At 44.6% G+C, this 15,335-nt stretch overlaps 1 protein-coding gene and 1 long non-coding RNA gene across 3 annotated transcripts in view; one reads left to right on the top strand and one right to left on the bottom strand.

The window, feature by feature from the left end:
• Positions 1-15,335, top strand: part of LOC144169884 (ornithine decarboxylase-like) — a 42,031-nt gene that overhangs the window by 9,968 nt on the left and 16,728 nt on the right. For both annotated transcript variants that reach the window (XM_077699295.1, XM_077699294.1), the window contains exons 6-7: positions 2,183-2,349; positions 11,527-11,661. In XM_077699295.1, coding sequence (XP_077555421.1) covers positions 2,183-2,349; positions 11,527-11,661 — 302 coding nt within the window. The remainder of the gene's footprint in view (positions 1-2,182; positions 2,350-11,526; positions 11,662-15,335) is intronic.
• On the bottom strand, positions 3,465-8,255 carry LOC144167627 (uncharacterized). The gene is made up of 4 exons (XR_013322069.1): positions 8,136-8,255; positions 6,481-6,990; positions 6,272-6,394; positions 3,465-5,215 (listed from the first exon to the last, which is right to left on the bottom strand). It is a non-coding gene; the product is annotated as an uncharacterized LOC144167627 (long non-coding RNA).

Consider the following 15,335-nt stretch of genomic DNA (forward strand, 5'->3'; position numbering starts at 1 on the left):
CATGACTATTTTTATGTGGGACAACGACACATCGCCTCACATTACTGGACAGAAAGAGGAGGACCATTATGATAGAGCTCTTCATTACAGATAGTGGAGTGCGCGTCACACTACAACAGAGTGACACGTCACCTCTGAAGAAAAGGGCTAGGGGTGTGTCACCACGTGCAAGCAGAAGGAGGGTCGCAGAAATTCTCTTACTGAAGGGCAAGGGTATGTCATCCGCTCGGCTTACATTAGCGAGGACTCAGATTTAGGAGGAACGGGAGTGTGTTCAACGGACACCTGAGAACACATGTAACCTGTCATAAAGTTATGTACCGATTCATTCGAAAGAATCAAATCCGAATTTCTGGTTTACAATGTTGGTGATGTTAAGCTATACACACACCCATGTTTTCTTTTGTCCTCCTCACGGGATATAAATCATGTATGTGTGCCTCGCTCCTTGCTTTTGCTTCACGTTAGCTTCAAAATTCACTAGCCCGTGTGCCCTTGCTTGTCGTGCTTACCGGCATGATCGCCTGAAAGACTGGTGAATATGCATGCCTTCTGCCCATGCGTATGGACACTTCATGGCGGGCGGCATTTCTTAATGTCCTGCAACACATGCCGAGCTCCAGTCGTAGGTCATAGAGCATTCGGTCGGCACGAATAACTCGTGTGAAAATTCCACCATTGCCCTTCAGGAGTTTTATACTCGGCCCACCACAAGTTCTCCTCGTAGTATGAGGGCTATAAAGACTAGCAATGAGTCTAAGATATGGCGGGAAAGCGCCGGAAAGATACTAGAAGTACGAAGAAGGTACGAAGTACGAAGAAGTGCGGAGGGGATTATGAGGACAACTCGGAAACAGGGAGGCGCTACGCCTCTGGGTATAAGTTAATACGTAGGCATGGTCGACGGCAGGGGGTGCAAAAGGGGCACCCCCCCCCCTTGCCCACTCCCCCTGCCCTCTCCATCTCCCCCGGCGGTGCAAGCGGTTTGCCCCCCTCAAGACAAAGTCCTGCCGACGCCCATGGACGTAGGTACGGATACCCATGTACTGAAACGCGTACCATCGATTGCAAATAAAACGCGAACACGAATACATGATTCTCAAGACCGAAAATTTGAAATATCAGGACATGAATTGCAGATAATGGCATAGCTCGTGCAGAACGAGCTTCTGTAAGAGTTTAGTTTTATAATTTAGCGAGGAAATAGTGTAAGTGAACCTGAAAAAACTCACCCAATACCTTTGTGAAAATTGTTTTTACTACGCGTCTTTATCATGTCCTTGATTTTATCGTACGTTATGTGCTTACGAACGCACACACAAACGTTACGTGTAGAGGCCTACGTTCGTATGTATGCAAACAATTCATAATTAAATGCGGAGACTCACAGCTCCTGTAAAACACAAAATATTTTATTCCTATAAAATACAAAACCTCCAGACCTCCTCAAGAGAGGACTCAAAACCCGCCCCATCGAGAGGGGTAATGCCGTGTCACCCGATCGTTAGAACCTGCTCCTTAGGATTTGGGTTTAGGGGAAGTGTTACCTGCTTTTCTCTCTGTATACATGAACGACAATGAACATGCATCACGAATGATTAAGACTAACGTCCCATTGACATCTTCGCGGTAACATGTGTGCGTGAAATAGTTTGGGCCAGTCAAGAGTATTAGCTTCCGCTTTTTGTGACATGTTTAAGCATTCATTGTGAACTTTAAACTGCGCGTGCAACCTATAGTGTGTGTTATTGACTAAGGTGGGCACGCTTACACGAATAGGGGGAGAAGAACGTGTTGTCTCCGAAGTTCCAGAGGCACCTGCATACAAACACGACTAAGAGCATACGCACCTGTTTCTGAAATGCGTGCGCACGAGTGCGTCCTTATGCGTGCTTGCGCGCGTATGCTGTCGCGGCTGTTCCCGATCGGCGCGCACACCAGGTCGTTCTACAGAGACAAAGGGTACACTGCGAAACTTCTTAGCAGCTTTCTTGCCTAACCCTGGGCTGACACATAGGGCTGCGTTACCTGTCCTACGCATCCAGCTCTCATCTAGACATTTGTTTTGGTTTTTGGATTTTTTTGTTTATTTCGTGTGATTGAGACTTGAGTGAAATAACCTCAAGGTAGAACAGATTTGACTTAATTTTATGATGTCGCCAATCTTATATCCTGTTTGCAGAATGAAATTCAGATAATCTTGAATATGGGTGTTGAGCCGCGGCGTATAATCTACGCTAACACTGTGAAGAGCACGCAGCACATTAAGTTCGCTGAAGCCCACGGCGTGACTCTGACGACATTCGACTGCACTGAAGAGCTCTATAAGGTGAAAGACAAGAATATCAGGTGAGGACACAAGCACACTGTACTTAGTGATGTTTTGAGAGGGAATTGTTGCTCTAATGGAGCTGCTGACATGCGTAAGCGTTCCTAGAAAAGCCCCCTGCTTCGATTACGCATCCCATTTGCACATGGACTTTAAACCAGCGTTTGTAATCTGCCCTGTATTATTTTATATTCAAGCAATGAAATGCTGCACACATGGAAGGCAGCTATAACAATCTTTAGGCTTCCGTTGAAACGTTTTCATTGTTCACAGTCAGTGCCCGATACTCTTGCCATGCGCTTAACGCGCGATTTTTCAAAGTTTAGTATTGCTCATTCCTGGCTGGGAAAAAGAAAAGTGTTTTTTTAGGTACAAAATCCTTTCGCGTAAGATGGGGCTGCAACGTACACTCTTAATCTGGTTCCACGTAAGATCCACTTAGTAACTGGAACTTTTTTGCAAAAAAGTTCCAGTTATATATTTGGAACCGTGTTCCACATATCCTGAAAATTAAGTGGAACAGTGCACCACATATTTTTGCAACTAAATTATGTGGATCGGTGTTCCAAATACAAGTATGCGGATCACTGTTCCAAATAAAAGGGTAGTCTAAGTTACTGGAACATTGATCCATGTAAAATGATTATGGAATTTATCCGGTGCGCCGTTCCAGGTACCTTCAGGCCAGCTGTTTATATAAAACGGTGTTCCTATAGACATTGGGAAGCTGTCTATGGGACTCCACTTTTCCAATATTTCTGCTTTCCTGTCGGTATACACCGAGGTCATATGCCAGGCTGGCGGATGCATTGGTATCAGCAGGAAACCGCAAGCACCATTTTAACACAGCCTTGATATATGACCCGCAGTGATACCAACAATTGGAAAACAGAAACCACCGCAGCAGTGTGGTCCCTGACAGTTCCCAACAGTTGCCTATCGGAGCACAGTTCTATATAAAAGTTGGTCTGAGGCACCTAGAGCGGCACACAGTCTTTGGCTTCACCCGCAGAATCCTGTTCTGGGTTTCAGCTGCATGTAAAAGAAACAATATACTTGCATTAAAATACGCACGCAACCAACTATTATGACTCATACACTGCTTTTCAACATACTATACAACTTTATTGGGTGTTAGTATGATACATTTCAGATTTGAATAGCTGTCTATTTTAAATTGCACAGGAAATGACCAACGTACAAGGAATAAATACCGTAACGATAACACTAGGCTCCAAGTGGCATTTTCACATATTAACCTTTACTCAAAAACATGGTTAATAAAGACGGTATTAGGGGCAACTGCTTCACAAATAAATAGACGTGTGCGTCTACCGCGGCACTGACACAGACATTATACAACAGTGAGCATCAAATATGCTGTCTTATCAGATAAACCAAGGTAATTCAAAGGCGGAATGACTCATTGCGCTTGCCATACTATGTTTACGCATAACTGTTTGGGAAAATGCAGTTTGCTATTAAATTGTAGGGAAAGGCCTAAAAACAAGCCATACATGGTTGTATTATCACAAACCTACAACACTGCAGTGCAAGAGTTTGGGAAAACAACGCTCGAGCCAAGATTAACGATAAAACATTTTGACACGAGAGGTCACATGTGGCAGTATGCCACCATTAAAACATGATTATTAAAGATAGTAGTTTCCTGACACCAGACGTAAGTGTAACATCAAGCTATTTGTAGGCAACATAGACTTTATGAGCATCCTGAAAAGGCCTTTGACTTAAGGCATGTTACTTGCCCAAACAATTTGTAGTTATTTAAAATAATTCATCCCAAGAAGTCTCACAAAAGCCAGTGTGAATCTTATATAATTTTGCAAACCAGGTAGCTGGAAGCAGGTTACTCATATTAAAATTTAACAAGCAGACTAATTATATACGTCATCAATTCAAGCGGGGACAAGTCAGACATCCTTAAGAACCAAAGAAGCCAGCGTTTAAACATACAGGTGGCCAGTTTTACAAAGGAGACTTGAAAGCATTTTTTCCAGCCTCAACATTTTACCTTAGGTGAAATCCACAGTTGCGTGCTATAAACCCCCCCCCCCCCCCCCGTCTTGCTATCAGTGTAATTGTGACCAAAGCCCTGCTTCTGCCAAGCAAAAAATGCAGCTTTGTTCAAAGAAGAAAACTTGTTCAAGCCAAATACGCACATTTTCGATTCTTCTAGGTCATGGGTGTAAGCTCACATCCGGTACTAAAATTTATCAATGAAGGCGGAAGCTATCTGCGTAAATAATCACTGTCACTTTTGCATCAGCAGCAGCACTGCCATGAAAAAAAATCTCATGAGCTACACTTGAATAATAAGGACGTTACAATGCGGTGTCATGAACTACATTAACACCCACTATAGATTCAAAGGCAGCCTGCGCATTGTGCCAATGATGAAAAATAAGGCACGACTTCAGTGTTCAGTTGACATGAAACTTGCATGTGCCAGTAACTTAAACCTCTTCATCTGATTTCACCCCCTTCATGCCTTTCATCTGACCTCCTTCATGCCTTTAAAGAGATACTTTAACCTCTACCAATAATTTAAAATCCCAAGTAGAGCTGAACACTTCAAGTATTTCAACAGAGACTCCAACCTAAATGACACAAGGCCGCTGCCAAACTTCTCGTGCTTTCCAAGAACTCCCTGCAAAAGTCCCAAGAACTCTCCAAAGGCACACAACCATATGAACATGATGACACGATGAAAAAGATGACATATGCGGCGAAGAGGATGACCACATCCTGAAGTGACAATGCAGGCGGCGAATCCGTGATGTGTTTCTTGCGGGCAATATTGATGCCGCCAGTCCCTTCTCTCAGAATAACCGGGCCTCGAGAAGACTTACTGCTCACCTCATGTACCTTCAAGGAAACAAGAAAATTTTGTTACATCGTTGCTTTAAATGAGCGAGTTGCTTAGGCCCTTTCATAACACAGTAATTGATTTAAAATCAGTGATTTCTTGGGGTTTTTTTTGGGAGTGCTGTTAAAGGTGAAAGTGCGCTAAACAATATCACCACAGACAATGAATGAAATTGCCCTGATTCTGGAAAGTATCTAACTTTGCTGCCTCGGTATCTTGAATATAAGGTTTCTTTATCCTTGAGAGGTTTCGTTTATAATCAAATAATAATTACTATAATCACCTTTCGGCATTATATTTTACACACCTTCTCTCTGCAAAAAATGTTCTCTGTACTGTATAATGTGCTTCCTAGAATGCTGTAGTGAGGCTGGCTTATTATAACTTACCGCTAAACGAAGTTTCTACCACAAAGAAATAAATGGCCAGTCATAGGAAATCATAAATATCGCACTGTGGCAGAAATTTTTTGTGGAATTAGTTCCACCTAAAATATTTCCCTCTCGATATGTATTACCTCCATGGTTCGTAGTGGTATGAGGCAGAAGTTGAGTTGACTAATGCTGAACTAGGCTGTTGCTCAATTTTCTTATAAATCGCAACTACAGCACATTTTCTTGCAGACGTCACTTTCTGTGCTTTAAAAAATTCCCTTAAAAAATTACTCCTTATTTAACCCCCTGTCAAAATCCAATGCAAGCATTACTTATGCTACGCCTGTATTTGGGAGTATTATTGGTGCTACGGGCGTATTAAAAGCGGGAAATTTAAATCGTCAGTTGCCACCGTATTGTATCAGCAACCACGTTGGGCGTGTCCGTGGTGCTGGCAAATCACAGCAACAACTCTCAAGGTGTAAAAGCTAAATATTTACAAAACTAAAATACAAAATAGTGTTTTTTTTTGGCCACTGTTGGAGCATCCCTAATAGGCAGAATGTGAACACAATGGCCAATATTGGCGTTCATGATTAACAGTGAGATTTTAACAGTGAGATTTTATTAGCACGAACAGACCCAGAAATTGAGTCTCGCAAAAACAAAATGCCAGCTTACCCAACCAAAATTAAGACCCGGGTGTTTCTGCCAGGGCCGTCTCAAAGTGCACTTCCAGGAAAGTTTCGCTGACGTGTTCAGAAAAGCTCGTACTGTCACCTTGAGCCACAGGCCAAGCTGTCACTGAAAAGAAGTTTCAAACCATTAGTTATAAAGAAACTACCTAAAAACGCGCCACGAAAGACCCAAAAATGGCAGTGCGTACTTACTTGTAGAATGCAATGATTTCGTCCCGTGCAAGAGCTCTAATGTGTTGCCTTCTGATGATACACTTCCAAGAAGGGGTCCAAATACAATTAAAATGGCCTTATGTATTCCTTGTACCGCTGTTTTAGGTCTATCTTCGCCCTATTGCCTAGAAAATAAACAGTACAAAAATATCAGAGAATAAATTTATGCCTTACTTTACCCAGGGAGCACGAGAAAATATTGAACAATGTCTGATTTGTTCCACGAAAGTAGAATGTCTTTTTTACAGCGGAAGCCCTGATAATCTTTTCTTGCTAAACAATTTGACATATGAAAATATTTGAACATACTTTAAGCTCACCTGTCCTTGGTCTATGCGAACTGGTAAATACCTGCACAATATGCACGACTCAAAAAGTACTCTTTTGTGGCTTATGAGCTCCACAGGGCATTCATAATCCGCCACACTCTCCCCGACGACCCATCAGCATGCCAAAGATGTCTTCAGCCAGTGAATGCCACAACCATGACTTCGCAGGAGCATGCAAAGAAAGGAAATAATTTGTTTTCATTTTTTTGCAGAGGAACAAACACATTTGTCACAACCTATCAGTGGAGGGCCAAATGTCGCCACAGTCAGCCATATACTCTTTCTGAACAGGTCATACAGTATGAATACAGAATGTAGCAATCTGCTTTTGCAGTACAATTTCTACGTTCAAAGGAGAACAGAAATGCATTAATGTTTGGTGCACATCATGATGCAACAACTTTGCACCCGAGCGTTTTGAAAATTATTCCAACTCTCGAGCTTCCACTGACATTGATAGGATAAAATGGCAGGAATGGATTATTTTTAAACTTACTTTGTGACGTTAAAACTTTTAATAGTCCACACGTGAGTTTTATGGGTAATTATTCTGAGGTCTCAGGTTACCACTGACATTGACAGCATAGAAACGGCACCACACTTTCTGCGTGTTTCCACCTGCCTTCCCCTCCACAAAAGGAACGTTTTGTTACTACGCTACTGCTCAGACAACCACTTCCTTGCATTTCACTACACGTCAGGGAGCCAACTAACGTTGACTAGTGTAAATAGATCATCTGAATTCATCGAAGGCATTGGAAGAAACAAGGAACAACTACACACACAGCACAGATAAAAAGCAGTGCTGCCGCCAACGCCTTGAACGCACATCAACATTAGGCGGAATAGCGTGATTAGCACAGTAAATTTATGGCTCTCAGAAGACCAACACAACGCAATTAACACGGAAGTTTGAAAATACCGATAAGTCTAAAGACAGACGCTCCGACAAACATGTTGTGTAGTGTGTGCGCGTGAGACAATAGCGTGCGACTAACCCGAGAAGATTCAGTACCGCTGACAGGTACAGCAACCGTCAATATTCAACTAAGCAACACCACACCATAAGGGGACATGCAGACTCGAGAAATGCGCGCACCAGCCACTTTCTAAATAGCACTAGCTAACCTACGCAGTCAAAAATGTCAAGCCGACTCCGACCCACAAATACACAAGCTATAATGAATAACGGCAGCAAACGTTTCTCGCATCGAACAGGCAGCGGAGCGGCACATTTATCGGACGCAGTGATGAACAAGTCAAAGAACAACAACCGTTACCAGAACATAAATAAGCAGCACTGACCTTTTTTGCGCCTCCCGGCAAAACTTGACTTCGTCGAACAGTAAATACAGCCCGAGGACATGAAGAAATCCGCAGTTTCACGCCACAACCAAACTGGTAACCGTTCCCGCCAGTCTGACCGGCAGTTCATTTAGTACATCAGGCGCATAACGCGAGCAATCGAGAAAACCGCCATAGAACGCCACTAGTGGCGCTGCATGCGGAAGAACAAAATCTAGCTTCCGTAAACGTTGAGACGTAGGGGCGCTGCTGTCGTAAAAAGTGTTCACGCAGTCCCGTTTTTCCTTCATCGTCGTTGTACCCGTTGCCGTCCCACTATACCACGCATCAACGCAAGCGGCGCTGCCTTGTATATAAGTTGTATTCTTTCCTCCATGCTGTCAACGCATGCGCACGGCATGCCGCACTGAAGTGGCGGTCGTTTCGTAATCGTTTCGGCCAACTTTTTCTTCCTCCGTGCCTTTGGCATGGATGCACGCCGTGGCCAGTGACCAGTCCGCGGAAGAGATCACAAGCTCGGCACCCTTGATCGCTTATATTTGCTTCGGAAAATGGGAGTAGGCGTCTAAGCGGACGTCTACGCGGCTCTGAGGCTGGAACAAAGAGCTCAGATATTAGCCAATTTAACACGTTAGTTGGGCTAAAGTTGTTTCTCTCCGCGGGCCGTGAGCGCGTGCGGTATGTGTGCATACACTTTGATGACAGCTTTATTTCGTTCTTTGCAGTGAAAACAAAACGACGCTTCTTTATTGACTGCGTTCTCTTGACAACAAGTCTTTCCAATACCAATAATATATACTGCGACGCTCTTTGATACCCACGTTATAGAAAACTACTTCCGCATAGTGAATCCAGTGTGATTACTCGCTAATTAGCGAGTAATAATACATCTGCCCGTTTTCCAGCAGTTTTTCTTCATGAACACCAATAGTGCAGGAAAAGAGCAACGGGGGGACCAGCAGGAGAAGGCAGGTCATTCGGTGAACTTGAATTACTACGGCAAGTAACAACATTAGGGTAACACTGCGAATTTTCGCGATACTGCAATGCATAATTTGAAATAAGAATGTCATTTCAGTATAAATATATAGAATGTAAGGCAGATGCCGCGGGGTAGATTTAGTTCTCCGGGTTTTGTGTCATTCTCCTCCTGCAAAGAGGCTTTCGTTTTTGCTTGTGAAAATTACTAACCGGGACGAGACAAAATACAAAAACTAACTTCTAAGCATATAACTGCATGCGTAGCATGATGTGTGGGGTGTAAAATGTGACGTAGTCGGTTACCATTATGTATGTACCCCATCACAACATAAGTAACGTGGACTAAGTACCATTGAGCGCGTACTACACCACAGCGAGATGATGACTGAGTGTTGAACAAAAACTGCCGTTTCTGCGAAGCTTTGTAAAGAAATGCATAAAATGTAATGGCCTCAACAAGTATTTCGTAATGAAGATGTTCACAAAAGCACCACGAATTCTTCAGCGCTATAGCAGCTATGGCTTTGCCCGAACGGCATGTGGAGTAAGGGAAGACGTTTAGTCCTTCTCAAATTGAAGTCAGTGGTGATTTTGTACTTGACGCCTCAAATTAGAAAAATACGATGTTCACGAAAGCGGTTTGGGTGCCGCAGAACACCTGGAAATGGGTTCCTGCGATTTCTTCTTTTGCCTAAGATATCCTCCTCTCGACATTTTTAATGCTTTGTACGGCGGTGACAGAAAAGTGGGATTTCGTTTTCTGTCAAAGGACATCACTAAAACTACAGCTTAGCCATAATATGAAAGTAACTGCTTCAAGGCAGTTTCACAGATGTCGGCGAAGTTCATTATATTGTATGTGCGGTGTGCGCGTGTATATTAAACGCGCACGTGCATCTTGGGTCAAGAAGCACCTAATATATATGCGGTTCATTGTTCCAGTTGATGCATGAAAGAGTGTATACTTCACTGCCATGCACGAGTTATGTGGAACCAGACACGAGCAAAAAATATACAAATGCATTCTCCCCAACCGTTTACTGGGACATAAGTGGAACAGTAACCGGAACCGCCGACATCGCATGACCCAATTTCTTCGGTTCCAGATAAAAACCACGAACATAAAGAAAACAAACTGACGGTTCCAGATAAGATCCACCTATATGCCTCGTTCCAGTTATTCTTTCGTTCGGATCCACATAAAATATATGGATCACCCTTTTTAACTGGAACTTATATGGAACCAGATTAAGAGTGTAGCCTGCAAGGCAAGGGTGTTTAGTGATCACCGCTCATTTATAGGCAACGCTTTTCAAATCTGAACACCGTTGATATGTACGAGAGGTAAGGGCAGCCCATCTTACTGTAATACAGATTCACTAAAACCGTGTCTTCTACATTCACGATATTTTTGTTGAAAAGACATTCGAGTGATTTGGAAATGTTGCTACCTTAACCCATGAAAGCCTGCGCCATGTTTTGAGTTTTTCCCACCAGTAAATTCCAGACAAAAAGGTTGTTCACCTCTCCCAATGTTGCTCAACCCTTTGCCCACGGCATTGTGACGTCATACTGAAAGTATGCGGGGCTGAATTTTAAGGTCCATGAAGACAAAACACAGGTTTCGTTCATGAAAAAAAAATACTGCCTGGTCCCGATAACAATAACAACGGTTTTATCGCGAACTTCAAACAAATAATGAAAATATTAGTGAAAACAGATGCAATGGTGGTGACTCCCCAGCCACTTTGCCACTATTTCTCATGACGTCACCGAATCTTGTTTGTGCGATTGGAGGCCGCTTGCCTAGTCCGCCGCCAAGAAACGCTACGTGGCTATGGTAGTGGGTCCTCCCGTTTCGATTTATCGTGTCATTTGAATGCTAACATGCAATAATACGCGGGTAACTACGTCTTTAATGCTTGCCCATACTACGTCATTCTTGTCCATAATACTTCACATGTAGCGCCAACTTTGAAAGTTTTTAAACGTTTCTTCCGTTTTTTTTTTTGTTAAAAAACACTCTCGTGGCTGGGATGGGGCTGAGACAGTTACCAAAAGCTATTTTTCTTAAAAGTGAAAAATTTTGCTAATTCTCTTCGTAGACCCTTCAGCGAGCTGCTAGCATTTTAACCTGAACAACATTCACATAAACATACGAAAACCGATATAACAACTGGAGAATGAACATTACTTCTAAGGTTCAAGTAGCATGTAAGCGCAATGAACACGACTGCGACGTAACTACGGTTGTTCACGAAGAGAAGGAACAACCTTGTTCACTGTGACGGAAACTTGTAGGTGATGCGAAAAAGAGAAACAAACATGTACTGAATAAGGCTGGTGTGATCCTATTATCTGAATGCGCATGTTAAGAAGTATCTTTTGAAATGATGTTTTTCTTCATAAGGCTACTGCTTCGGATCATGAGCGATGAGGACGACAGTTCTATCCCATTTGACCAGAAGTTCGGCTGCTCTATCTCAGAGGCAAGACACATCTTGGAGGTGGCTCGAGATCTTGGTTGCAACGTGGTCGGAGTGGCGTGAGTACCGGCATTCGGCTTTATTAGTGGAAAAACCTTGGAAATTGGCCCTTATTCTTATGAAAACGTACATGGGCATAAAGAGAGAAAGGGCGAAATCTGATTTGCTGGATGTCTATTGAAGGCGGTGTTACCATTCAGCGCGCCGCTTCCCTGTTCGCGTGTGCTGCAAGTTTTGTGTAGTGCTCCTGTGCCTTGTGGCAGAGCCTGTCTCCCTCGAATATATTACTACATGCGCTGGCCGTGCGGTGCCCGCTGGTGGTGATTCAAGCCATGGCTGCTAAAAATATCAAAAAGAAGGCATTCATGCAGAGACATGCACCGGGAAAGCGGACGTCACTCACAGAGATCTACTCTCCCCCTCTCTCAGGCTCAACGTGCGCAGCTTCCCCCGGTCCTCACAAACTATGGAACGAGTGTTTTTTAAGTGCGAATGCACTTTATAAGCGACCCCAAACCTTCCACCGCCGGCGGCGGTGGCGGCGGCGTCCGCAGTCCTCCTCTCCCTAGCAACGGCGTGGAGCGGAGAGGAGCGTCGGTAGCAACGGCGCGGTGACGTCACTTCACCACGTGACCGCGCTCGCTCCGCCTCCTCGCCGTGGCTGCGCGGGTGCACGCCGCTACCCGCACCGCTCCTCGCGCCGTGACGTCATGGTATGACGTCACAGCGCGCCTCCTCTCCCCAGCAGCTGCCGCGCGCCTCTCTCTCCACCGTGACGTCACACTCTCTCCTCTCCCCTTCGCTCGGCTGCAGCTGCCGTGCGCCGCTGTCCCTCTCCCCTTGCGCTCGCCTCCTCTCTCAGCCACCTGGCTCGGCGCGCTCGGCGCGGCGTACCCCCCTATATATGCAGCGATAAACTGCCAGACCTCCGTGGGTCGGCTCGCGCGCGCTCACGGGCGAATGCCAACGGATTTTAACTTTACTCCCCCTCATAGCATCACCCCGTGCATTCGCACTTAACCATGTTCACCCTCGGGGAAATGCTTGGGAGTTTTTTGTGTGTGTCTATTATTTTCGTGCCGCGTGCAAAGCACTAAAAAAGCTGTTTGATTGTTAGCGCTTCGTCGATAAATACGCGGCTCCTCCAAGCGCAGAAGGCACTCGATTGACAGGATTGGATCCCGCTGTTGCTCTGTTCGAGCTATGCTGCAAGCTCTTCTGGAAGGGTGATTTTCGAGTATCATCGCTGACCATCTCTCGCTATGCAGTAAACCAGTTAGGTTTTGCCTTCGGGTTTATGTCGTCTACACCAAGGCAGCAACTTTTGCTGGCCGCTCGAACACCACGCTACCACACGTGACGCAGGTGACGGAGCCCGGTTCAGGGACGTCTTCCCGAAAGTAAGTGGTCATAAGGCCGGGAGGGAACGGGGGAAGGCGGGAAGACACAGGTTATGGAGTAAAGGTATCGAAAACATGTTTGTACGTCATTTTGTCCCATTGGAAATTAGGTTCTACACTTCGTAATTGACTAAACCATACAGGGTGAGTTAATTACAAATCAAACCGTTTTATAGTTTTATAGAGGCCACATTGGAGAATGAATTCGAGGATTCACTCTAATGACGGGTGGGGGGGGGGGGCGTCATCAACATGAATTCGTCGAGTATCGTCCTGTTGGTTGGACAGAATGGAGCGTAGTGTTAATAGTTGCAATCGGTCTTGTTTAAAGGAGCCATGAAGAGAAAATACAAATTCGTTTAATTTGAAAGAACTGGGATTCAGTATCTCACTCAGCTCCATTACAGCCACAAAAGATGTTTTTTTAACAAAAAAAAAGCAAGGAGTATTTAAAAACTTTCAAATTTTGCGCCACAGTGACGTGTTATGAGCAAGAATGACGTCATACGGGCCAACAATAAAACATAATTTTCATTGCGTTAAGTGCACGTTAGCATTCAAGTGATGCGGTCAAATAGAACTAGAGGCCCCATTACAGACGTCCAGTCATGTGTCGTCGCGACAGGTCAGTTAGGCGGCCGCCAATCGCACAAACAAGGTTCTGTGACGTCATAGAAAAGTTGCGGGAAATTGGCTAGGGGGTCGCGACTGCTTCACACGTTTTCTTTAATATCTCCATTATTTTTTCGAAGATTGCGATGATATTGGTATCATTGTTATCGGGACTAAGCAGTCTTTCTAATAAACCCAACTTGTATTTTGTCTTCATGGCCCCTTTAAAGCCGGAGCAGGTTCAGATACAATGGTAAAAATTACAGACGACGAATTATTGATAGAAAGTCCATTTGGGAGTACATGGTATAGGGGGTGGGTCAATGTGAAAAAAATATAGGGAGGTTACGTAGATTTTGTATAGATCGTATTTACATTGATGACTTCTTTCGTATGAAGACGTTTCAGCCTTATGAGAAAACCTGTAACCGAAGACTCCGAAAGGCGCTGACGTCTAAGGATATTTATTAGCAGGTAGTTTAGGGACTATAGGTTCGGCAGGCCGAATACCATGGGAGTGAATCAGAGGGAATCATGGCAGGATGTGGGAGACACTCCCGGGAAGCCGTCATTCTAAACGTACCACGGTAGGGATCGTGAACCAATCGCAGAAAGAACGCCAGCGCTAGCGCTTCCATGCCCTTAACTTGGCGCCACCGCGGAATATTTCGCAGAAGGATCTCACAGTGACGATGCAGTCGCTGCGTAGTGGTTGGGCGCCGTCTCAAAATAAAAAAAACCTCTATTGAGTGCTCCAAGCGAATCCATGAAAGATAAATATGCACTGAACGTAATGTGCTTGCCTCACCAAAGCAGCAAAACGACCGAAATACAGCAGGGTATACAGAACCTGTAAAAGAGCCCATGCCGGTTCATTCGACGAACGTACCAGCCTCTGCATCGCTCTAACCAGAGCGTCTTGCTTTTTCATCCTTCTCTGTGAGTGCGTAAAGATAAACACATCTCCCCGTAGCGAATGTGTATAGCTAATCGCAAGTGAGCTCACAGGCACAAGGAAGAGCCGCACTGCCGAATACGGGGGAACCTGCTAAAATCTACTTCTAACCACACAGCCGCAGGGTGAAAGTACAGAGTGACTGATTGAGGTTATGTATTGCGCCAACTTCAGAGTGCGCTACATAGGAAAACAGCAGAAGGAGCGGCTTCATTTGTGGGTGACAAATCATGTGAGAGAAATAATTTAGGAGGTGGCATAACGTACCGCAACCAGTATTCATTAAAGGGGACACGGAAACAAAATACAAGTTTGTTCTATTCGAAAGGCTTGGTGATTTATAGTGCCTTGGCGCTTGTCCGTCAGCAAACGATAGTTTAGTTACTGAGAAATTAATAAAATGAGCAAAAATATTGATTCTCCCGCCAAATCGTGTGCTTCGGGACGTCTGACATGACGTAACAAGGACAGGTCGACCTTTAGGCGATAGTTAGCGCGCTATTTAGTCGGCAGCGGATTGCGGAGCCTCGTTTGCTATCAGTCCTCCTAGATGATGTCGCCATACTGAACCCGACCGCTGTCCGCCTTTACATTATTTTTGACCGTACTTGCACCTGGTTTGTTTTTGTTAGGGTAGAAAGTAATCGTTTCGTTGAACATGGCTTATGCCAGACAAACAGGTTCCCGTAAGACAATGTCGCTTACGCTAATCGGCCAGTGTAGCATGAGAGAAGCCCAGAGCGCCGGACTGCTGTGCAACTGTATA

This window comes from Haemaphysalis longicornis, unplaced genomic scaffold, assembly GCF_048455015.1.
Source record: "Haemaphysalis longicornis isolate Haplotype H1 unplaced genomic scaffold, Haemaphysalis longicornis Haplotype H1 scaffold_2, whole genome shotgun sequence".
Classification (NCBI taxonomy): Eukaryota; Metazoa; Arthropoda; class Arachnida; order Ixodida; family Ixodidae; genus Haemaphysalis; species Haemaphysalis longicornis.